A 25,664-nucleotide genomic window follows, 5' to 3' on the forward strand; every position below is an offset into this window, starting at 1 on the left:
TGTCTCATTAAGATAGCCCAGGATTTATACCTTTGTCTTTGCAAGACTATCATGTTTCTGTAAAATATGTGAAAAAGAGCGGGAAAATGATGCAATTAGCTAAAACAGAATGGAGTAAATGAAATGCGTTCATTCTTTTTAAAATTGAAAAAATGTGACAAAAATTTATTTTGATGCAAATTCTTTATTTGATGAAATTTATTCACTAAATGAACAAGATCATTTTAAATCCATTTTGACTCTACTTGAAAAAGAGCTCTTTTTTAGTTTTTTACAATGTATTTATTTATTTATTTTTTTTTTTTTGCTCTTCTGTGTATCAGCGTATTGATTTGTTCCTTTGACCAAGACATTGTATCATTTACTGAAATTCAAAGGCATGTACACTGAATCAGTAACAAAAAGTCAGAAAAATAATAAAAATTACAGCACTATCAAACCTTCGGGGCACATGTTTTGTGTCAAACCGGTGTTATCAGTGTCTTGACAGCCAAAAACTTGTAGAAAAATAGAACGTGTTCTAACTTTCTTGCAAGAAATTATCTTCTTGGATGTCACATAATTTCTCTTTAAAACTCATTCAAGTAGGGTGTCTACACTATCCAATACAAGAGAATATGATACTTGCATTCAAGACTTGGATAGGTGTAGACGGGCTAACACCAGGTCTTAGGCCGTGTCTACACCTATTCAAGTTTCTTACATGTCACATTTAGATAAGCTAAATAAATGGCCCTTTCAACATTTTTTCAGGCACAATTTTTACTGAAATGTCTCATTAAGATAGCCCAGGATTTATACCTTTGTCTTTGCAAGACTATCATGTTTCTGTAAAATATGTGGAAAAAAAAGCGGGAAAATGATGCAATTAGCTAAAACAGAATGGAGTAAATGAAATGCGTTCATTCTTTTTTAAAATTGAAAAAATGTGACAAAAAAATTATTTTGATGCAAAATCTTAATTTGATTTTATTTAATGAAAGTTATTCACTAAATGAACAAGATCATTTTAAATCCATTTTGACCCTACTTGAAAAAGAGCTCTTTTTTATTTTTTTACAATGTAAATTATTTTTATTTATTTATTTTTTTGCTCTTCTGTGTATCAGCGTATTGGTTTGTTCCTTTGACCAAGACATTGTAATCATTTACTGAAATTCAAAGGGCATGTTCACTGAATCAACAACAAAAAGTCAGAAAATAATAAAAATAACAGCACTATCAAACTTTCGGGCACATGTTTTGTGTCAAACCGGTGTTATCAGTATCTTGACAGCCAAAAACTTGTAGAAAAATAGAACGTGTTCTAAATTTCTTGCAAGGAATTATCTTCTTGGATGTCACATAATTTCTCTTTAAAACTCATTCAAGTAGGGTGTCTACACTATCCAATACAAGAGAATATGATACTTGCATTCAAGACTTGGATAGGTGTAGACGGCCTCTTATTATGTTTCAAACTGACAAAAATACAGAATACAATTAACCTCATCTTATGTTTGTTTTGTTTGGTTTGTTGTTTTGTTGGTTTTTTTTCTTCTGATTTTAACATATTTTTGCAATATTCTGGTGGTCAATTAGACTAGATGTCATAGATTAGTAACTGTTGTGAGAAGAAATTTCACCTCCCCGGGATCGAACCTGTTAGTGCTGGATTATAAAGATCTGATACTCTACCTATTGAGCTTAAAGTGGGCGCACCACCCCTACCCTTCATTGAGAACTATAAATGAACATGAGTAATTAAATACATTTTTGTAAATTTAATCTCAAAAGTGAAAGTTTTTTAAGGGTCAAGATCATAAATTATTGAATTAACATAAAATGGTCACAATTCTGACAAAATTCATGAAGTTCCAACAACATGCACTAGGAAACTAAAATAATGACAACCATTCTGTGGAAGTTTGGCTGAGATCCGAGTTGTTGCGGATGGAAAAATTGTTGCCAGCCGTCGCACCAGAAGCTAGCCCCGACGAAAGTTTTAAAGTTTAAATGACCACTTTTAAGCTAATTAAAAAAAACAACAATTTAATACTTTATCACAGTTTATGAAGAAGAAAAAAATAATTACATTACAATACCTTGGCTTTTTAAAGTATAAAATTTCTGCTTGTACAGGTAGCTTCATGCAATAAATTCAACTATTATTATATAAATTCCTTTGGTTTAAACTTTCACTTCAATATATGTACCAATTGTCAACAAAAGAAAAAAACATTACATAATTTACATAATAACATATCATATATTTATCACATAATCCGGCCTTTAATACAGAATTACGTCTTTTAATATTTTGGATATATAATAATAACTTACCACCTAAAAGGAATATTATAAAGCGTATAACAGCATGTCAACCAACTTATCAAATAAACCAGACAAATAGATATTTAATTTGAAAAGCTTTGCAAATATTTGAATAATCAAATATGAAATTTTACTGCCTTTCTACAATTATATCCACAGGTTTGAGTGTTCAACAATTTTTAAAGGGGTACACAAAAATAAATCCTTTAATCATCTTTTTTTACAGGACACATCTTCATATTTCTAGCCTGTTTTTTCTTTGCTTTATTAAAGCATGAATAATATTAAGGTAGAAAACTGTTTAATTTTAGAAATTGTCAGCAGTTATATGTTTGTTTTCTTCTCCATTTACATTTAAACCTGTGTGCCCCAAGTTTTTATGCAAAAATAAGATTTTAGTACTTTACTGCAGTGTTTTTGGGGCCGCTGTTGCGCAAGCGCCCCCAATGGTATTACAATAAATCAGCTTACTACCATTTGAACACATCTCTATTATAAGCTATCTGCACTGGACAAAACAGGTCCAAGACTTTTCCATGATATACAGGAACTCATAATAACCCTTTCCACTTTAAACTTGACTGGCCAATTAACTACTTTAAATTTAATTTCTTCTTGTTTTTAATTTTATACAAGAATAAGATTTTAGTACTTTACAGCATTGTTTTTGGGGGCGCTTGACCCCAATGGTGTTACCATAAATCAGCTTACTACCATTTAAACACATCTCTATTATTAGCTATCACTGCTGGACAAAATAGGTCCAAGACTTTGCCATGATAAACAGGAAATCATGATAACCCTTTCCACTTGAAAACTGCCTGGCCAATTAACTACTAAAATTTAATTCCTTCTTGTACAAAATTACATATATTACTGCTTTAGGTTTTTTTAATATTACTATGCAAGCAGTCAATGAATTTTTTATTATTATAATGGCATATATAATAAAATCAATGTTTCATTATAACACAGTAATTTTGTTTATCATTTTAATGCTTATTATAAAGATATTACACATTCTCACCACCTGTTTCTAGGATGTACAGAAGATCAAACTAAAGTTAATTGTCTATTTAAGAATAATCTTATTGTAATACATGTAATCATTAAATAAAATCTAAGTTTAAGGCCCATTATGCCTCAAAAATGCTATAATTTGTATTTCTCAGAAACTGTTTATTTTTGATATCTTGTTATAGTTTCCTAGAACATACTCATCTGCTATATATACATGAACTATCTTTTGCATCTTTAATCTTTAGTTCTGTTAATTTACAATTTGTATAATTCTATGTTGAATAAGTATTTTGCATGGAAGTCAAAATACTACTTTGTTTATATTTTGTTACCTGAACGACACATAATTGGATGTTTAGCGCTACTTTTATCAGTCGCACAACATCTAACATGCTGTTAATCCCTAATTTGAACAAAATTCTAAAGAAATTAAAAGATATGAATATCTGAGGCATACTGTGCCTTTAACAGATTTTAAAAGATTTATATACTCCTTGAATGCAATATGTTGTTTTTTTATGACATTCATTGGTGACTACAAGTATTTACATGCCCACATAAAGGTACCAACTTCCACACATATAAATAACTGTGTATGACGCAACAATTCAAGTATTTGAAATTTAAAGGAAATATCAAATTCCTTGAAAACACAAATTACACATTACCATAATGGTATGTAAACCTTTGGGCAAATATCTGAATTAATGATGTAAACAAGAATGAAATTAGGAACAAACAAACAATTAAACCAAAAAAAAAAATCTAAGTAATATACTTCACTATGATTTCACAAAAATATGTGTGCAATGAATTCTTTGGTAAGCCACATATTATGAGAAGAATTTGAAAGCAAATCAAAATACCAGAGCCTTAAAATATTAATTCACAAAAACATATGCTCTGCAAATAAAATATTTCCATCCCTTAGGAAAAAATATCAAATAATTAATAATGAAAATAACATGAACAGCTCAAAGCAATATTGTTGTATCTTATCTTTGAAGCAGACTGAGTTAAAACAATGTTGCACTGAGTCCTCATTATCTAAATAATTTATATATACATGTATATTAAACTGATACAAAATTATCATACCACAGAATAAAATCTAAAACCGTCATTTCAATAATGTGGCACTCACCTGAGAAAGACAGTTCAAGAATAGGAAAACAATTAAAGTAAAATCATATACTTGACACTGGAAGTTAATTAACTTAAGTGTACATTGTTCATGTATAACTTTGATGGCCTAGATAAGTGACAATTATTATGTCTGACATTTGTTTTATTAAGCTCCGCCCCACATTCATACAAGCTCCGCCCCACATTCATACAGATATCACTTATTGTTTTGTTTTTTATATACAACATAAACTACCGGTACACTGTTTTTTATTTTGACCTTTTTGATATTCCCTTCATAGTAAACAGCTTCTAAACATTAAATTAATAGAGTAATTTTTAATGTAACCACTTAAAGGCTTAAGAAAAATTAATTATACCTATAAACTGTAGTAAGAGATTCGTGTTTGTTAATCTACATTAATGAAATTGAATCTTAACCTTGCCAGGCACAGCCCAGTGACAATTTTTAGAGAATAAATGCTGACTTAACAAAACACTTAAGCTACTTACCATTTAGTTACCATATTGTTTCCATATATAACCTCCCCTTTAATTAGCGCCCCCTAATACATTAGTAGAAGAAAAAAAATCAAGTCATTTTTCATTCGATTAAATCAGTCCAGATTTGGTGTTGATTGGACAAAATATCATTTTAATCACTTACAATAAGATAAGCTTATTTACTGTCTGATATAATCTTTAATGTAAATTATTCCATATGACACATGAATTGTCTAAATATTTCACAAGGTAGTAATTTCAGTATAAACAAACAATGCATTTGCAACCAGCATTTTTATTAATCCACTAACATATCATTTTATCCCGTATAAAGTTTTTCTAGTCCAGTATTAAAAATCTTACGAATATTTAAAAATCATAATGATATACTGTGATTAAACCAAGCCATATTAATTCTCACATAATTTTCACATTATTTTCATACATGTACCTGTCACGAAACTTCAAAATCCACATTTATCCTTTCCGCATGTTTTGACAGTAAAGAACCTTAGTCTTCCATATTATTCTGTGATGTAATTTCACATAAATATAAAGAGACAATACACTTAATACACTATATAAATTAGTTAATCCAATTCCGTCGCTTAATACCTACATGTTTTTTTACTTCTTTTTTTAAACTTTCGATGTATGGTAAATTAACATCTGTCTTACCATGAAGTAAAAATAAGTATGAAAATCAAGTCAAAACTACCTGTTCATGTATAAAGCAGTTAAAACATTACATAATGCAAAGTGATGTATGATTATGCACGCAAACAACATTTCACCATATATGAACACATTCAATCAACTACAACATCTTCCCCTTCCACAGTTCACTGACAATTTAAACACACTTAAGAAATTATACCAAGGAAAACACATTTACACATACATTTAACATGCAATCACGACAAAAAACAAACAAAATAAAACAGACGATAAAAATGCGATTTCGTAATTAAAATTAAGGATAAATCGCACACAAGAGAGCAACAGAGTCAAATTAATGAAATGTTTAGGAAGAAATAATCAAGACATTAATGCTCGGAGACATATAAATGCCTGAGGCATGTTGATAATTAAACAAAGGGGAGTTTTTATTACGAAATAATTCTGTAATTAGTAGAATGACCTTACTATTGTCATACGATCATCAAAAACCAAATCATATAATTGATATTGACAAGTGACGATATAGGTCACCCATGTTCATCAGTCTTAAACATTCAGGTGATTATAAAAAAATTGTTTGTTTCATACACAATAATTCTAATAAACATATTCATACAATAATAATACCATATTGTTTCCACTGAATGCACCCCTTCCCAATTTCCTCTAATCAACATCCAATTCCACTACCACAATTTATAGAAGAAGCAATCTTAACTTATAGAAAGTAATGAAGATTTATAATCCATAATGAAAGAGCAATAAAAAAAGAGGGCCATGATGGCCCTAGATCGCTCACCTGACCCATCAAACTCATCCAAACAATTACCTAGACAAGCATTCTGACCAAGTCTCATGACAGGTGAGTCAAAAATGTGACCACTACAGTGTTAACAAGGATTATCCATATTTGAGCAGTGTGACCTAGTTTTTTACCCAGGTGACCCATATTCAAACTTGACCTAGAAATCATCAAAACAAACTTTCAGACCAATTTCCAGGATACTTGGATCAAAACAGTAGCAACTAGAGTGTTAACAAGATTTTTCTATTTTTAGCTCCGGTGACCTAGTTTCACATGCGATTTCGAACTCATCCGAGCAATTACCTAGACAAGCATCCTGACCAAGTTTGATGATAATTGAGTCGAAAATGTGACCACTAGAATGTTAACAAGGTTTTTCCATATTTGGGCGATGTGACCTAGTTTTTTATCCAAGATGACCAATGTTCTAACTTGACTTAGAAATCATCAAAACAAACTTTCAGACCAATTCACAGGATATTTGGATCACAACAGTAGCCACTAGAGTGTTAACAAGATTTTTCTATTTTTAGATCCTGTGACCTAGTTTTTCATCCGAGATGACCCATGTTCGATGTACCGTAATCCCAGCAATGACCTAGACAAGTTTCCTGACCAAGTTTGATGACAATTGAGTCAAAGTTGTGACCACTAGAGTGTTAACAAGGTTTTTCTATTTTTAGCTCCCGTGACCTACTTTTTCATCCGAGATGACCCATGTTCGAACTCATCCGAGCTATCACCTCCTAGACAAGCATCCTGACCAAGTTTGATGATGATTGATGCAAAAATGTGACCGCTAGTGTTAACAAGGTTTTTCTATTTTTAGCTCCTGTGACCTACTTTTTCATCCGAGATGACCCATGTTCGAACTCATCCGAGCTATCACCTAGACAAACATCCTGACCAAGTTTGATGATGATTGAGGCAAAAATGTGACCTCTAGAGTGTTAACAAGGATTTTCTATTTTTAGCTCTTGTGACCTAGTTTTTCCTCTGTGATGACCCATGTTCGAACTCAACCGAGCTATCAATTAGATAAGCATCCTGACCAAGTTTGATGATGATTGAGGCAAAAATGCGACCGCTAGAGTGTTAACAACAAAATGTGAACGGACGACGGACAATCATCGATCCTAAAAATCCAAATATTTCTATTTAAAAGTAACAATTAATGACTTTTCAGTAATGTAAAATCATACATAATATAAACCTGTACTATATATTAGATCATAATTTTGAATAATGATTTTTTATAATTGAATTGTACCTTTTAATTAATAAACAAATGAGAGCCCCGGGACATTAAATGGAAACAATACGGTATATAAATTTCAATGTCATGTTATAATATTGGCCCTACCACTTTTTTATTACAGTACAGTGAAAAAAGAAACATTTGCTATTAATTTAATTTACAAAGTATATATTTCATGTACATATTTTCATTTATGAGTCAGTACCACTTAATCTATATCCTCATAATTTATGATGCTCCTTGTGTACTTTGCCATTGCTACAATATTTCATTTTAAATACATTTTTTCATCTAACAGTCACTCTTACTTATTGCTTTAAAACCACACAATGTAGCTATGAAACTGAAAGAAACTGAAAAGCAATAATTTTTGTACTTTGGCCTTAATGACTGTTAACTGAACTGTCCCCAGATGTGTACATTTATATTATATAAAGTTAGTATACTGTGCATACAGTTATACAGTAAAATAAAACACAAAATAATTCAATTTATAATTTTGGTAAGTAAACAGTTGTTAAATTGCTTAACTTTTTGCACTAATATTTGTCTAATATTGCTTTGATAAAATTTAATTGTTTTGCTTCTTTATGAAGGTAGAAGGAAAAGTTTTATACAGGCACACACAATTTCTGGCACCTGGGTTGAATTACTGAACTTCCTTTTTTTTTTTTTTAAACTTGCTTTATTAGACAGTTTCATTTAAATCATAATTCAACCATTTGAAGCAAGAGATGTTTGTCAATTTATCACATTTAAGCATCTGTATTCTCTTTCCTATACTGAAAAATACATTGTACTAAGTATCTTGTTATTATTAGCATAAATTAAGAAGTTAATCTTCATATAAAATATATTGGAAGTCCATAACTTAATACATTTTGTAATGATTATTTCAAAAGGTGGACCAGGAAAACTAAAGTGTGAAAGGAGAAGAAATTGAAGAAGAAGTGCCACACACTTAACATTCTTTATAGATTCTGCCTTATAAATTATGAAAATATTTTTGGAATGTTTGGATACATGAAATTCTGTATTATATAAATGTTGATTCATAAATCCTGACAGTCAGTGCTGTTTCTATAATAAATTCTCCCAAACAATTAACCTTTGTTAGCGATTCTTCCCACAATTAAGACTGAAGAAAATCCACACAAATCCTGTCGCAAATGAACCAAACTGAAATTTCCAGACAAACCCGTTCATTTATTGATTCATAAAACACTCAGTGAAGTCTCAAAACACAAGCTTATATAGAATTGTATATTGTTTTCGTTAGTAGCTTGATTGGGTTTTATCTTCTTTGAACATCAGTTTGTCTGTATTTGTTCTCGAGGGATTTTAGCCGCTTACACGTGACAGCTTTCTAGCTGTTTACCTTTGAAGAAAACATAAGGCGTCATTCACAGAATAATATCATGCAAAGCTGCCTTAAAAAAACCTTCCAATTTAAGGACAATGTGGTTATGATATAATTGCTTTTTTATTCTCTTTTTAAAAAAACAAAACAAACATCTAATAATATAAGCAAATTCAGGCACAGTTTATAGTATTGGCCATTTTTTTTTTATTGCAATGATGCTGTACATGTACATAAATTTCCAAACAACTTATAATAAGTACTTTTCTCTCTGAATAGCTACTTCTGTTGACTGAAGATAATGAATGTGTCCTATATACATGTAAGTTAACTTTTCTTTTTAGTACTGCTTTTCCTTTCACTTTGCATGTAACGATGTTTGTTGTGGTTTTAACGCCGATACTGGTCACACCTTGGTATTCTGTCAACCTAGCCAGCTTTCCTGTATAACATACCAGAAATAACAAATTCCTTTGCATGTGATCAACTATCATTCTGCTTCTGAATCAACTCGGGTAAGAGACAAAATTAATTACTATCAGACTGACATTGTCCAAGATCAATAATTATTGTCACAGAGGAATTTTCTCTCACCTGAGGATTGAACCAGCCACCTGTTTCTAATATAAATGAGCCTTATGTCATGACAAAACCAACATAATGGGTTTGCGACCAGCATGGATCCAGACCAGCCTGCGCATCCGCTGTTCGTGCTGTTCGCTATCAATTTCTCTATTTGTTATAGGGTTTGTAAGCGAACAGCATGGATCCTGATCAGACTGCGGGGATGCGCAGGCTGATCTGGATCCATGCTGGTCGCAAACCTATTATGTTGGTTTTGTCATGACGCAGCTCAAATTTACATCAATCAAAGCTAACTAATGTCAAACAATCCATTCAAACACCACCAACTCACAAACTTTATAATATCACTAACTTTCAGTTGCCTTAATTGCTCATATGGCTCAAATTTTCAATTAGACAAATTACCATATTCCCAAGTAAGCTTCTTTTAATATGTTAAAGTAACCTTTGATTCTAAATTCACATCACGAAAGTCCTTTGAGAATTTACCTTCTCAGTTTTATGATGCTTAAATTAATGTATTTTAGTGCACATTTAACAGGATTGAATTATATTACCTCGTTTAAGTAAAAGGTCGATAATTATCTTTATTGTGTACTAATTTGTGCATACTTTGTTAAGTTTTATGCAAGTATTGCATGCACAAATAGATAATACAAATGTGATCCAGAATGAAATTGCTGACGTAATTTCATTACATTAAGGTCAGATATATAGTTAAAATCTAAAGAGAATCTTGTATTTGACTTTCAAACTCTTAGCCTTCGTGTGACAACATTATATTCAGCCCATTTGGACCAAACTGTGCAGACAAGATGCACACAGCACACAGAGCTCTAAATTTACCATTCGAAGAATCCTGACTCAGTAAAATCCAAAAACATGTTCAAAATCAAGATAATTTCATAAAACTTACAAAAGGTTAATATGCAGATGACATAAACTGACATACATTTTATCTAAAATTTTCCATATGCTGTCTGACTTAAGGCTCTATAATGTTGACTGACCAACTTAGAAGTTTCATCTTGATATCTCCCAATAATGATTATTGACAGTTCCAAAAATAGAATCTGGACAAGTCCATTTAAGAAATTCAGCATTATAAGCTAAAGAACAATGATACAACATATACCAAGCTTGTAAAAACAATGTAAATGGTCATGATGAAAGTAAAAAAAGCTTTATTACTGTGTAAAATATGTAAAGTAAAAACCACAAAAACCACAATAATAAGTTACATGTACAACACTCTTATAACAACAAAACAACAAAATAGTGGAAATTCTTACCCATTCCATACCCGCTTGCCATTAATTATTCAAACACTAAGATCTACTCAGTATCCTTAATTCCAATTAACACTAAGCAACTTTGAACAGTTCTTCGATGGACAAACAATATTGTAAATTTGGCACCATTGTTACAATATACTTTACTAAAATGTTTTGTATTGTTCCATATGAACAAAAACTTTAAACATGTATCCAGCGTCCCTCCCTTCAGTGTGATCTACTCCAAATGAAAGCTTGCAAAAATACAGAAAAAGATGGATAAGGTCAAAAACAGCATGAATTTCACAATGCAGGAGGCAAGTTCTGCTAAAAGATTCATGATCCATTAAAAGCTAGCAAGCTCTACTTGCTAACAGTAAAAGAATCATTTTTAAATTCTATTTTCTTTTATAAGAACATGTTAATTTACAGTAGGTTTTCAAAAAGGAAGTCTGTTTTATAAAATTTCCTTCCCTCATAATTATACTTGAAAAGTTTAGCATTTAAAGTTCAAACTGACAACACAAAAACCATGTATGTTGTAGTATATACCAACTATGCTATATACAGACTTCTCAAATGATTATGGTATACATCGTATGTAAATGGTACTCATAATGACAACAGCCGTCCGGTTAGCTAAATAGGCAAAGCAATGGACAGTGAATAGGGGCGTCTCAGGTTCGATTCCCAAATGATGCAGATCACTTTCGATGTAATTGATCATAAAATCCTTTCTACGGTCAGTAAAAATTACTAAAAAAAACCTAAACTAGACCTATCACTGAAGGTGATTAATACCCCCACCAGCAACTTTGACTTTTTGAAAAATAAGTAGTCTGAAGAAAAATTTGAACACAAACTATCAACTGTGTACAAAGAAATATTTCAATTAATTGTAATCCCTACTGGGGTCTCTAAATAAGCTTGCTTTTCACAAAGTTTGAATACAAGATCTCATTTCTAACTCTAGTTATTATCCGGAAACCATTTTTCTATTTTTAGTAACACTGTAACAGTGACCTTGACCCTAGGGGGTCCAAATGCAATACCAACCAAGGTCTTCATATAAGCTTGCTATACACCAAATTTGATTACAATATCTCATTCCTAACTCAAGTTATTGTCAGAAAACCATTTTTCTATTTTTAGTAACAGTGACCTTGACCCCATTGGGCCCAAATGCAATACCAACCCAGGTCTTCATATCAGCTTGCTATACCCCAAGTTTGATAACAATATCTCATTCCTAACTCTAGTTATTGTCCGGAGATTTTTCTATTTTTAGTAACAGTGACCTTGACCCCAGGGGGTCCAAATGCAATACCAACCCAGGTCATTATATAAGCTTGCTATACACCAAGTTTGATAACAATATCTCATTCCTAACTTTAGTTATTGTCCGGAAACCATTAAATAACAGTGACCTTGACCTTGACCCCAGGGGGTCCAAATGCAATACCAACCCAGGTCTTCATATAAGCTTGCTATACACCAAGTTTGATAACAATATCTCATTCCTAACTCTAGTTATTGTCCGGAAACCATTTTTCTATTTTTAGTAACGGTGACCTTGACCTTGACCCCAGGGGGTCCAAATGCAATACCAAGCCAGGTCTTAATGTAAGCTTGCTATACACCAAGTTTGATAACAATATCTCATTCCTAACTCTAGTTATTGTCCGGAAACCATTTTTCTATTTTTAGTAACGGTGACTTTGACCTTGACCCCAGGGGGTCCAAATGCAATACCAACGCAGGTCTTTATATTTAAGCTTTCTATACGCCAAGTTTGATAACAATATCTCATTCCTAGCTCTAGTTATTGTCTGGAAACCATTTTTCTATTTTTAGTAACGGTGACCTTGACCTTGACCCCAGGGGGTCCAAATGCAATATCAACCCAGGTCTTCATATAAGCTTGCTATACACCAAGTTTGATAACAATATCTCATTCCTAACTCTAGTTATTGTCCGGAAACCATTTTTCTATTTTTAGTAACGGTGACCTTGACCTTGACCCCAGGGGGTCCAAATGCAATACCAACCGGAGTTTTCACATAAGGTTGCTATATACCAAGTTTGATTACAATACCTCATTCCAAACTCTAGTTATCGTCGGGAAACCATGATGTGGACCGACCGACGGACGGACGGACCGACCGACCAACCGACCGACCGACAAGCTGACTCCTATATACCCCCCCTAAACTTCGTTTGTGGGGGTAATAATAATAATAATAATAATAATAAACTCTTTATTTAACGAAGGTAACTTATTAAGACAATACATCAAAGCATTAGATACAACACATATAATGCAAAATCTTATTTTCAACAAGGCCTTCAATAAAACATAAACATAACAACGGACATATTAAAGCTATTGTAAAGATTACAACATTCAGTAAATCTTAACCAACAAAGAAGACGGATATAATAATATATTATAGTATAGGTATATTGTCTATAATTCATTTTTTGATAATAATAAATACTTGAAATGTGATTTAAACAATATAAGACTTGTAGAATTTCTTATTTCTTAAGGAATAGACTAAGTGTTCCATAACTCCATACTAGAATAATAAAAGTACGTTTCAAATAATTTGTTTTGGGTTGTTTATGCATAATATCTTTTTTTATGTGTTGATCTTAGTAAGTAAGTTTTATTTTGAGATAACGGAATTAGATTAGAAATATATGCTGGCGTTAATTCATTCATCGCTTTATATACCATAATTCCAGAAAGTATTTACATCTAGATGGAAAAGATAACCATTTCATACTTTGAAACATATCAAAAGAATTTGTTTTTACGGGTTTATTTAAAATAATTCTAGCGGTTTCTTTTTTGTAATTTTGTTATTCTATTTAGATCTGATTTGTTACATTGGACCAAATAATACATCCATAATCAAAAGTAGGGGCAATGTAAGCGTTATAAAATAATTGTTTCATTTCAGGTGTAAGAAATATTTGAATTCTTTTCAGCAGAGATATTTTAGAAGCAAGCTTAGAACATGTTTTGTCAATATGTGTTTTCCAAGATAGACAGTTATCAATATGCAATCCAAGTAGCTTTTGACAATGAACATTATTTATACTCGAATTCTCAATATGCAGAGAAAGATTGCCTATGTTATTTATTTTACATTTTGATCCAATTATCATGCACGTGGTCTTTTCTGGATTTATGGCCATATTATTGAGAGTGCACCATTCCTGTATTTTTTGTAAGTCTACCTGCAAGTCAGACTGTATATTACTCAAAACTTTGGCAGCTATGTGTAATGTTGAATCGTCTGCATACATATCAATGTCTGAATTCGTAGTGACTGACATATCATTTACATAATTATAAAAGAAACAGTATAGGGCCTAAGATTGAGCCTTGTGGTACACCTGATATAACCGGCAAGCTTTGAGATTTATTATTGTTCATTTTAATTTACAATTTGCTCTCTGTTAGAGAGATACAGGACTGGAAAAGTTGTACAGAGTTTTTTTTAAAAAAAGATAATAAAGTTATACTGTATGAATCAGTATATTATGGTCAACTAAATCAAAGGTCTTTTATTTAATCTAAAAATACAGCACCTTTATCAATTTCCCATCATTAATATTCGTAAGCCAAGCATCTATAAGGCGGACAAAAACCGTTTGATAAGAATGATGTCTCGGAAACCTGACTGGTGTTCATTAATAAAGATAATATTTTTGAAATGGTTGGGAGAAAAGATATTGGTCTATAATAATTGGGGCTTGACTTATCTCCCCCTTTGTGTAAAGGTATAACACGTGCTAGTTTTAGTTTATCTGTGAAATACTGTTATTAATTATTGACGTTATGGCTCTCGTTATAGAGTCTTTACATAGTTTAACATATTAGGACAAATTTCATCAATGCCAGAAGATTTATTTTTATTAAGGTTGTCCAATATGTCTGGTTGCTTCAAATGTGGTTATGAAATCAATGCCAAATTGCTTATGTTTAAGTTTATGATCTAGAAAATCTTTTAAATAAGAACAATTGTTAACATTAAAATAAGATTTCTTAATTAGTTTTGAAATTTCCGCAAAACGTTTATTCAGGGCATTTGCAACATTCACATTTCCTTCAAAAAGAACATCATTAATGTTTAATGTGATTGGTAAAGACAGTTGCTGCTTATTCTCATTTGATATGTCTTTTAAATTTTGCCATAAATATTTACAATCTCTCGAATCTTCAACTGCCTTGTTATAGAACATCTTCTTACTCTTTTTAATAATAGCCTGGCATTTATTTCTCCATAACTTATAATTAATCCAGTCTTTACAACCTTTATAGTGATCTCTTTTATTGCGGGCCTCTTTAATTTCGTCAGAGTACCAATCTGGTTGTTTAGTCCTTTTAATACGCTTTACTTTTACAGGCGCATGTTTGTTAAATAATGTTTCAATCATATTGTATAGAACATCAAGTGAGTTATTTGGCTCTGCAATAGTTTCAATCATATCAAAATTATTAGCATTCAAATCATCTTTAAATACTTGTTCATTAAAATTCTTGAAAGAACGATAATTTATCGTTTTATGCGAGAAAGCATTTGCCTCCCTTCTTGTAACACAATTTATTGTAAACGACAATGTATAAAAACATGAAACACATAATAATGGAAAAAAAAATTGATTTGTATGTAAGATCAAATTATATATCACTAATGAACACTAGCTATGCCTCTCATGAAAACATTATCTCTGGTGCTCACTCTGTGAAATAACTCTTAGGTCAAATCAAAATAATCTTGGTGCAAAATGGATTAACTTTTTTACATGTTTTATAAATGTAAACAAATATCGTGATCTTGAGATCCAGTCATTTTTATGTCATTTCAATCCACCAAATCAGACAAAAACTATGTTCCACATAAATAAATCAATTTTAATTTTTGTTACCACATTATTCCTGATCAAGCTTTTGCATTTAATGCAAACTTGCTTGCAAGACCCACTGTGCACACTACACTACACTTCTTACTCCATGAATGAATAACAGCCACATAAACTAGTGTTTTGTTGGACCATTAAGACATCTGCTAACAAAGGCAGAAGGGCCCAAGAGAATCCAAGAGTATGTGATTAGAAATAAATCACAGAGGTTGTCGTTGTCATGAAAAACTTTTTTCTCTCTCAGAAGCAGGCACTGTTAAAAGAAATTCTATGAAACTTGATACCAAATCTCCTAAATGACAAATAATATTAGGAAACAATTGATATCATAGGCCATTCATTTACTAATGAGTAAATGTTGTCTTGGGACAAGAAAACAGTTTCCATATTCTCTGATCTAACAGAGATATAGATATTTGGCATTCTCGCTTTGATGTTGAAGATGAATATCATGGTCCATATATAATTTGTCACCTTAGTGCAATAACAGGTTAAGTCCTTCTAAGTTTAACAGGAGTAAACCCGTTATTGCACTTAGGTGATAACAAATATATAATTTATATACACAACATAAATATATACAAAATTGTCCTATATATACATTTTATAACAGTTGAACAGCAATAAGCTAAAAGCTATACAATATTATGCTGGTGCCGTGATAATGGACTGAAATTCTGCAAAACAAAGCACACTGTATAATATTAAAAATATCATAAATAATCATTTTTACATTAAAAAATAACTTCGATCACATTTTAAAAAAGCACTACTTCTCTTTTATTACCTTTAAATGCTTTTTCCATTTACTAATATGTCTTTAAAGTGGGCTTTATTTTCCATTTTTGTCATGTCTTACTGTCTGACAGCCTTTCAGGTTTCTAATTTACTTAACTTATCATTTGAAATCCAAGAAGAATATTTAATAAAGCATTTAATACATGTAACATATTCATAAGATTTAATTTTGTAATATTTTTAGATTTTATTAAGTTAACTGTAATTTGGTCATCTTTTAGTAACCAGTTAGTATATAGGGGATTCTGTAACCTGGTCATTTACATTTTTGGTGGGTTTTTTTTCAAATTAATCTTTTGAAACAAGTTGATTGGTATTAAATAGACATGTATAATAATCAACGCCATTGTCAAGAAATAATATCAAAAGGACTAAGTTAAATGATATTAAGCTATATCTTTTGAAATATTTATAACAGTGAAATCGTATTGTTTTCATAATCGCATGATCGATTCTCAAAAGAGTTGTAATATAAAATGTCTCTGCAATTAAATACATAAGAATTTTGTACTTAATAAAATGTTCCTGAACAAAATATTATCCTTCCATTTTAAGTAGGGTTTTATCTGTTAAGCAATGATTTCTTTCATGTGCTATTCACTTTTAAAGCAATTTACTACCATTAATGCAAGCATTTTTCATTCTTTTTTTTAAATTAAACATTTTTTTGCAACAAATATATAACTTTATAAACTTTGAAAGTCATTAATACCTGCCTTTGGTCTCCACAAAGACACTTGCCGTGTGAGGCAAAAAATGCCTTAGAATTTATATCAACTGTATACATGCAGGTAATTTATTTGTCAATCTCAGAACATAAACTTATCATTTATGGTTCATATATCATCGACATTGAAATATGATTTCTTTTTTAAAACAGCTTATATTAGGTTTTATTGATATATATGATATTTATATTATTCAAGTTCATATTTCTGATAAAAAATTCACAATCCTTACCAATTTAGTGTATGATAATATCCTTTTTTCTTATTTTCTATTACATGTATAATGATATTTCATTTCATAATGTGTTGATGGTCATCATAATTATTATGTATTCTGTTAAAACAGCATGCCTCCAGATGAGCCAAAATATTTCAAGATAACCAAAGTTGAGAAAGATGTATTTAAAGATTTTAAGAAAAGTAAAAAAATTCAAGTAATCACGATTTTTTAAAGTTTTATGGGCTTCGTAGCGGTAGTCTAGTCGACTCGGTCAGATTTTTTACAAGACTCTTCTTCACGCGAATCGGCATTTTCAACAAGTTTAGATATGGATGCTTCAATTTCACCAGTATCTTTTTCAGATGTTAACTGGCATACCGAAAAGAATTCTTATATTTTACATTTCGGCATTTTGACAGCAATTGTCTGCTCAACAACGGAATATTAAAATATTAAATATTGACAAATACTATTAAAGTACACACGCCAGATGACAAGGCCGGCTGCTACATGCGATTTAGTAAGTATTTTAGTCATTACCCCTAGTGTAAACAAACATGGCAGAAGCGTTCAAGATAAGATAAAGGTTCACTGAATTAAGTTGAAAAGATTGTCTGATGCGCGACTTGGCGTGCATTGACTTTTAATATTAAAATAAGGGCTGGGGCGATTATCCGAGTACTCCGATAATCATGAATCAAAATGAAAAATCTAGTACGAATATTTGTCAGTCCAGAGATCGTGGATCTTATTTGTTTATTACACATTCGCTGTTTCTCACATTTTAAAAGTAAAAAAAAATGAGTATGAATTATATGGAAGCTCCTGGATTCTGATGATTTGGTATGCCCTAAAATCAATTTCCTGGACTCTAAATTTGACTTCCTTGGTTGCCTTTAAAGCCATTCAGAGACACTTTAGTTGAACTTCAGGTTTTCATCAGCCCTCAAAACAAATATCCGACATTTTGACGCATTTTAACAACAGACAAGAGCGACAATTTAAACTGTAATTTGATTGGTTATTCTAAAATAGAATGCCGGAAAAGACCTGATTTGACCAATGAGAAAAGCGCTTACAGACGTACCATAGGCGGCTAGCGTAACGATAAAAGCCGAATGCGTGCCGGTTTTTGGGTACTGTATAAAATATGACGAATGAATTTATTGTCTTTGTCGAATTTACATCGATCTCAAAAATGACCCAGAAGCTCACGAAATCCGCGGATTTCTGCGAATCCGTGGAAAATCGGCAGCCCTGTGTTAAATGCTAAAATAAGGCTATGTTTAGAACTCTGCTTATTTCCTGACCTATCAACAGCAAGGAAAATTCATCAGTTTTAAGAAAAAATTGTTTCACTATTTATCACTCTATTCAGTTTGCACGTTTAACTCGTTTACAGTGCGACTCTGGGACACCGTAATGTTTTCAAGGCTAAATGTTTTAACTGTTAAACGGAGGAAGAGGAAAAACAACTTTGTGGAAAACTGAAAACTGGAAAACATCGATGAAGGCCGTTCTGTGAAGGCTGTGACTGGAACCTGTAAAGAACCGTTTGAAATTATTCTAAGAAAATAAAACTAGAATAACTTAATTCTCAGATCATGTTCAAAATAAAAACATGTATCTGTTAAATAAGATATTGTCACATACCAAAGTTGACAGATTCTTGTTTCCTGATTTCATCTAATGTTACCTCCAACTGAAGAGTATCGACCGGTTTGGATAAATTCTGTACTAAGCCGTTCTACTGTAGAGGTCAAACAACACCACTATGGCAATTATTGGTCTGAATAGTAATGTGAAATTAACGATATCTTCAAATATTGTGAAAATAAAAGTACATACAAATCAATTTACACAATGTAAAGTCTCAAGTAAAAAAAGAGATTAAAATATGTCTAAATAAAATAGATAATACCGTTTTCTAGCTATACCAAATCAAAGTTGCTAAACTGCTACAGCATTCATGACCAATATAGATATAAATTACTTCCCTTTAAGCAATTAGATTCCATAATTTTTATTTCATTATTGTTTATATCCATATATACTTTATTTTGTAAACTCAAAAAATAAAAACATGAAATACTTCTCAAAGACTTGATCTAAAAATGTGGTTGATATATATACATGTACATGTGTAGGGAACAGTTGATCATGTAGATTTGAAATGCCTGGGACAATAAAATTTAATGTTAATTATAAGACTAAATAGTATCAATAATAATACTAAAAATAATAATAATAATAATAATTATAATTATAATAATACCTCGTGATGTCTATAGATTCAAGCATCAAGTTGTATCTTCGATGGAGATTTTTTTTAAAAAAATCCCCTTATAAAACGTGATAAATGTTCCTGTTGCAGTGTTGAAACAGCGTCTTTTAAATAGAATAATTTATTAAAGACCCTGATTGAAATAAAAATAAAAATATTTAAGAAATAACAACAAAGTACATAATTTCAATTATTTCTGTAGCGCTCTCAATGCTTGCTGGGCATATCATTAGCCGGATATTTTAATCAAGATGCGCAATTATTGATTACTGAAATGGAGCGGTGGCCTAGTGGGTTAAGGTGTCATTCCTCTCAAACCCAGAGATCATGGGTTCGAGCCCTACTTGGGTCACGACCATGTTTCTTCTGTTCATATGACACCAGTACTGGTTGGTTCCAGGAAGCGGACTCAAAAGTGATTAATATAAGTTGCAAGAACTTGTTTCGCAATCGGGCTAAAATAAATATGTTTAAACCAATTATTGATTAAATATTCCGCTGATGATATTGTTGATTGAAATATTCGGCTGATGATATCCACAACAAACATTGAAAACGCTACCAAAATAATTATGAAGTTTGTTGTTATTTTTTAAATATTATACATGTGTGTAACCAGGAACCATAGGGAAATTACTTTGACCATGCAGAGCAAAAAAAATAAGGTAAGCATGCATATACGAGAACATTTTGACGTCCGTTCATATATAGAAAATTAGCTATTTACCGATAAACATATGGACTAATTATAGCAAATAAAACCGGCTGTAAAAGAGGAAAAGAGGGTTGGTCAAAATTAGGATGTATATATTCATCAAAAAAGTTCAAAGAAACTGTTGAAACGAATTATAAATTGAGATAGTTTGAAATTATAGCGAAGGTTTTAAAGTTTATTAAAAGAAGAATTCACGAAGTACATAATGTAATTAATAAGACAGCAGTATAAAAGTGTAACGAACAGAGGTAGGCAAATTAAAGGAAAAAACAGGAAAGATCAGGCGCGAAAAGGATAACTTAGCTGCAAAAAATACAATAGGATAAAGTAAGCTTATTAGCAGCTCAAATTGCCATCAGCATATTCCAAGATATAGCCATGTCCGAGTGAAATATGATTTGAATTGAGAAAAGACATTACAATATATTAATCCATCAAGCCTTTTGAAGGATCTCCATTTTCCAGATTTTTATACTCATATCAGAAAGTGATAAGTGCTGTGTAGCAGTTGTAAAATGGTGCCCCTTACTTCATCTCAGTGTAGTAAGATTTTTCTTGTCCTTTTGGAATCATTGGTCATTCCAATATTTTACTGTGTTTGAGGAAAGCCGTTGCTAGAAAACGCGAGAGATGTTGCACCATACATTATCTTATGAAAAAAGATGGAAAGTAATCTCTCATAACAGACTCAACGAAACCTTATCTCTCATGGACAATGGAAAATAATATATATGAAACCTTACCTCCGATGAAAAATAATCGCTCATAACAGACTCAACGAAACCTTCTTATCGCTCATGAAAACGACTCAATGGAAAATATATTATCATAACAGTCTCATTGAAATCTTATCTCTCATGGACAGACAATGGAAAATAATCTCTCATAACAGACTAAATGAAATCTTATCTCTCATGACAAGCCTCTATCAGAGTTAAAACTGAGTCTGCCTCTCAACCCAGAGATCATGGGTTTGAGCCCTACTCGGGTCACGACCATTTTTCTTCATATGACACCAGTACTGATCGGTTCCAGGAAGCGGACTCGAAAGTGATTAATATAAGTTTCAAGAACTTGTTTCGCGATCGAGCTAAAATAAATATGTTTAGGTTAGGTTTAGTCTGCGATTTTCACCTTTATAATTTTGTTTTATATTGCACCCGAGGGACCTCCATTTTCAAGATTTGTATTAACATTTTATAATTGTGAAAGTGCCACTTCAATTCTTCAATTTAGTGGGAAAGTTGTCCCTGAAGTTCCTGTGATTTGTTCGTGAACTGGTATTTATGATATGAATATGAATGATAAACAAGTGCTTTTACTTATTGACAACTTCAGTTATTTGTATTATGGTTTCTAAAACTGCTACAAAATATAAAAATTGTAAACTATTGCGTAAAGAAATGTTTTGCTTTTTTTTAAAATTACTTAAGCTCATTTATTCAAACGATTGAAAAAGGTAAGCATAAGTTTAATAGATTTTATCAAAAATATATCTTATCTTCAAGAGTTGTCATGATTTCTTTTTCTTTTGGCAAAAAAGAAAAAAAACATATCATTATCTACATGTATATTATATCTATTGTGATACGTATTGGTTTTAAAGTATATACGAGTATAAGTTTAATATAAACTTTTTAGAAAACGTGTATAAAAACTTATGATTAGTGATCTGTGTTAAACATCTATACATGTACATAACAAATAGATAAAATGTCTTACTATTCTATTATTTCATGAAAAAATCTAATTCTATCTAAAATGTATCCTTTCTTCGACAAGTTTATTTCATAAATGCTAAATTGGCCAAATGTTATATGCCGATTGCTTTTAAAAACTTGACCATTTGAATTTTAGTTATGAACTGTTATTATGTACCATTCACATTATATAGTTGTATTTTAAAGAAACAACTACAATTTTTTAAAGTTATATACAATTCACATGTGTACATGTGTTGTTGATTTTCTATCCTACAAGAAATGAGCTTTACTAATTAATAAATAGGTGAATTTTTCAATATTTTTATTGATTCATTCATGACATCAAATAAGTAGACGTACAAAATGTTTAATTCATTGCATGTTTATTTAACTGTTCATTCAACTATAGAGAAAAATCTCCGTAATATAAATCTCAGTGATTCTGCGGGGTTCTAATGAACCTGGCGTCATGTCGGTAAAAATGACGTCATGATAGTATGACACGTCTGGTAAAAACGAAATCTGGTATTCAGGTACGTATAATAACTGACCTTGTAGATGAAAGCCGCCTAATAACTTATTCACACGCGTTTTAAAGTTAACTTTTATCTAGGCCAACACTGTGTATATTTATGTACTTACTTTATCGTAATTGCGTTAATATTATGTTACTTTAAGTTTACATTTTAAAACCTTCATATCACCAAAGTCTATTTATGAAAATATTTGTCTATACCAGACATTTAAAGTGTCAAAAGAAGTAACATGCGCGACCATTGATATACCAATTATACAAAAAGATATTGTTCAAAGATTCTGTAGACTTTGTAACACGTATTTATATATGGCATTTGCATACATCTTTATAAAAGATGGGAGGCCGTAATTTTTTTTATTGAACAAATACTAGTATACGGATTTGGTCCGTTTTATCGCTGTGCATACATTATTGTGTACATCATCGGTTCATTAATTAGATTATGTAATTGTGTGTTTTTGCAAAACGATTTTTGTCAAACTAATATTGTACATAAAGCATTTCAGTTTGCTCTTTCACGATTTATAAAAATGAATATTTTCATCTGGTAATTCAGTTAAATATGCAAATTTAGAGAACTTTATTAGTAAACATCTACCGTATGTATGTGTTTTGAGACAGTTGAGCTGCCCGAACTTATCAATCGAAAACGGAAACTTTTCATTAATTTTAAAATTAGATAATAAACGAGCCGTGCATAATGTGATCCTCGCCCCCTCTGCACAAGCACACCGTTGAGAAGCACAGGGCTTCGACAGAAGATTTGGAGCTTGGTCCAACTTAGTTTCACCAAGGACATTTACTGACTAATGATGACATCATGTGTTGATTTTTTTGCGTAAATGGAGGGCAAATACTACAGGTCAGACTATCACTTATCAAGAGGTTGGAGGCATGCCGGTGTCCTGACTGAAGCCGAGGGGCGAGGCCTACAGAGTAGGCAGGGGTGACGATGAAGTGTTCTAGGTTGTTAATCGCTACTTTTAACGGCCAGTTTTCATCATATTTCGGAAATAAATTTAAATTAACAGTGTGATTACTGATTACGTTGCTGCAGTTACTGGGTTTTAAAAAAAATGAAAAACCCTTTAATAGTTCCTTACCTGGAAACGTTTTCCTTTTAAATTAAATTTCATTAGAGTGAACCCTTAAGGCTGAAAAAGTCCCCAAAAAAAATCGGTGCAGTCCCTTTGGGGTTCATTTGGATTTTTATTCTTTACTTATAATTATCCTAATGTGGAACTATTTCAACCAAGAACAAAATAAATTAATGTAACAAATATCTTAATCATTAAACAAGATTAAATTGTGTCGAAATTTACGAGTTCCTACACATTTTTTATAATTTATTTGTACCATAGAGCCATCATAAGTCTTTTTTTTTAAATTGTTAAGTAAAACCTCAATAATATTCACGGTAATCTGTGAAATGCTAATAAACTGTCAGTTTTAATCAGTTTTTGGATTTTTTTATTCATTTAAACTAAAATATATTTCTAAACGTTATCCGATGTATGCTTAAACAAATGTCACCATTTCATTATGCACAGATTGAACGCTGCATATTGCTAAAAACGCATGCACTTGAAAAGGTAAAATTATGTGAAGTGAATCAATGGCTTAATTAAGAAAGCCTTTGCTGAAAGTATCAATTTGACAGTTCGTTTTCGTATATTAAGTACGTTATTTATTCATTCATTCATTCATTCATTCATTCATTCATTCATTCATTCATTCATTCATTCATTCATTCATTCAATTCATTCATTCATTCACATTCATTCATTCATTCATTCATTCATTCATTTATTTATTTTGTTGAGGAATTCACATAGATATCATTAAGCAATGAACGCATAAGAGGTGAGATAAACTTATAATAGTACTTGAAAAGGTTACATTGAAATAAATTACAATTTTTTTAATGTTTTTTTCTTCTTTCTTTCTTTCTTTCTTTCTTTCTTTCATTTTGGTTTATTCCAGTCGTGATAAAACAATCTAAACACGAATATAAGAATGCATATGCCAACAGCAATTTTGCGGAAGGCAAATTTAGTTCTTCTCAGCTGTTAATACTAATACTAATAATACTATATATATACCTGTGGTCCCGTCATTTCTTTACAAAACAGAAATGCCTTATGACATTTACATTAATTTAAGAGATATGTCTACATGTATGTAATTAGAAGTAATGAACTTTACGTATGTGACCCAGGGTCTTCCTATTTCAAAGACACTTGATGTCCTCACTATTTTTCAAAAGTGAGCGTTTGCAGCAATCAGAAGCACGCGTGCATGCTACAAAAGTGGTTTAAAGGTCGTACACGTAATTTCAAGGGACCAGTGACGTGTAAACTTGTTATGTTAAAAGTTGACCCCTTATAGAAAAAAAAACAAGTCTGCTCATTGCCTTAATTATAGTTTTCTCCAGTAAACAAAATAATGCTACAATGTTTCATAGAGATGAAGTTGTTTATTAAACGTGAAACAAATACTTGCATTGTTTTCTTTTATGGCCTTTGGCAAATATTTTTGGTCTGGCCTGTTGATCGGGGCTGTAAATTGGACTATTTCATTTTATCTGGTAGGTAGGTTCTATTTCTGCAATCTAGACTTTATCAGATTTGTTAGGATGATAAGTCAATTGTACCTTTCTTTGATTAATAGAAAAACGTCTGTTATAGTTCCTGACTGTCATTGATAAATAATCAGTTATATTGACAGTAAACAACATTAAAATGGCCTGAATACTTATCGCGAAACCCCAACGGAAAAAATACACATGGTCTAATGATCTCGATGGATTACAGTGCGT

General features: G+C 31.3%; 1 protein-coding gene across 3 annotated transcripts in view; it reads right to left on the reverse strand.

Moving 5' to 3' along the window:
* Nucleotides 1–11,096, reverse strand: part of LOC132725635 (uncharacterized) — a 77,995-nt gene extending 66,899 nt beyond the window's left edge. For 2 of the 3 annotated variants that reach the window (XM_060710810.1, XM_060710808.1), the window contains exon 1: nt 10,944–11,094. In XM_060710810.1, the coding sequence (XP_060566793.1) occupies nt 10,944–10,965 (22 nt within the window). In that variant the 5' untranslated portion in view covers nt 10,966–11,094. Of the gene's footprint in view, nt 1–10,943 lie in introns of all 3 variants that reach the window. The other variant, XM_060710809.1, reaches the window with a different exon arrangement.
* Nucleotides 11,097–25,664: the final 14,568 nt, after the last annotated feature.

The sequence above is a fragment of the Ruditapes philippinarum genome, unplaced genomic scaffold (genome assembly GCF_026571515.1).
Source record: "Ruditapes philippinarum isolate M1 unplaced genomic scaffold, ASM2657151v2 ctg133_1_1_1_1, whole genome shotgun sequence".
Taxonomy (NCBI): Eukaryota; Metazoa; Mollusca; class Bivalvia; order Venerida; family Veneridae; genus Ruditapes; species Ruditapes philippinarum.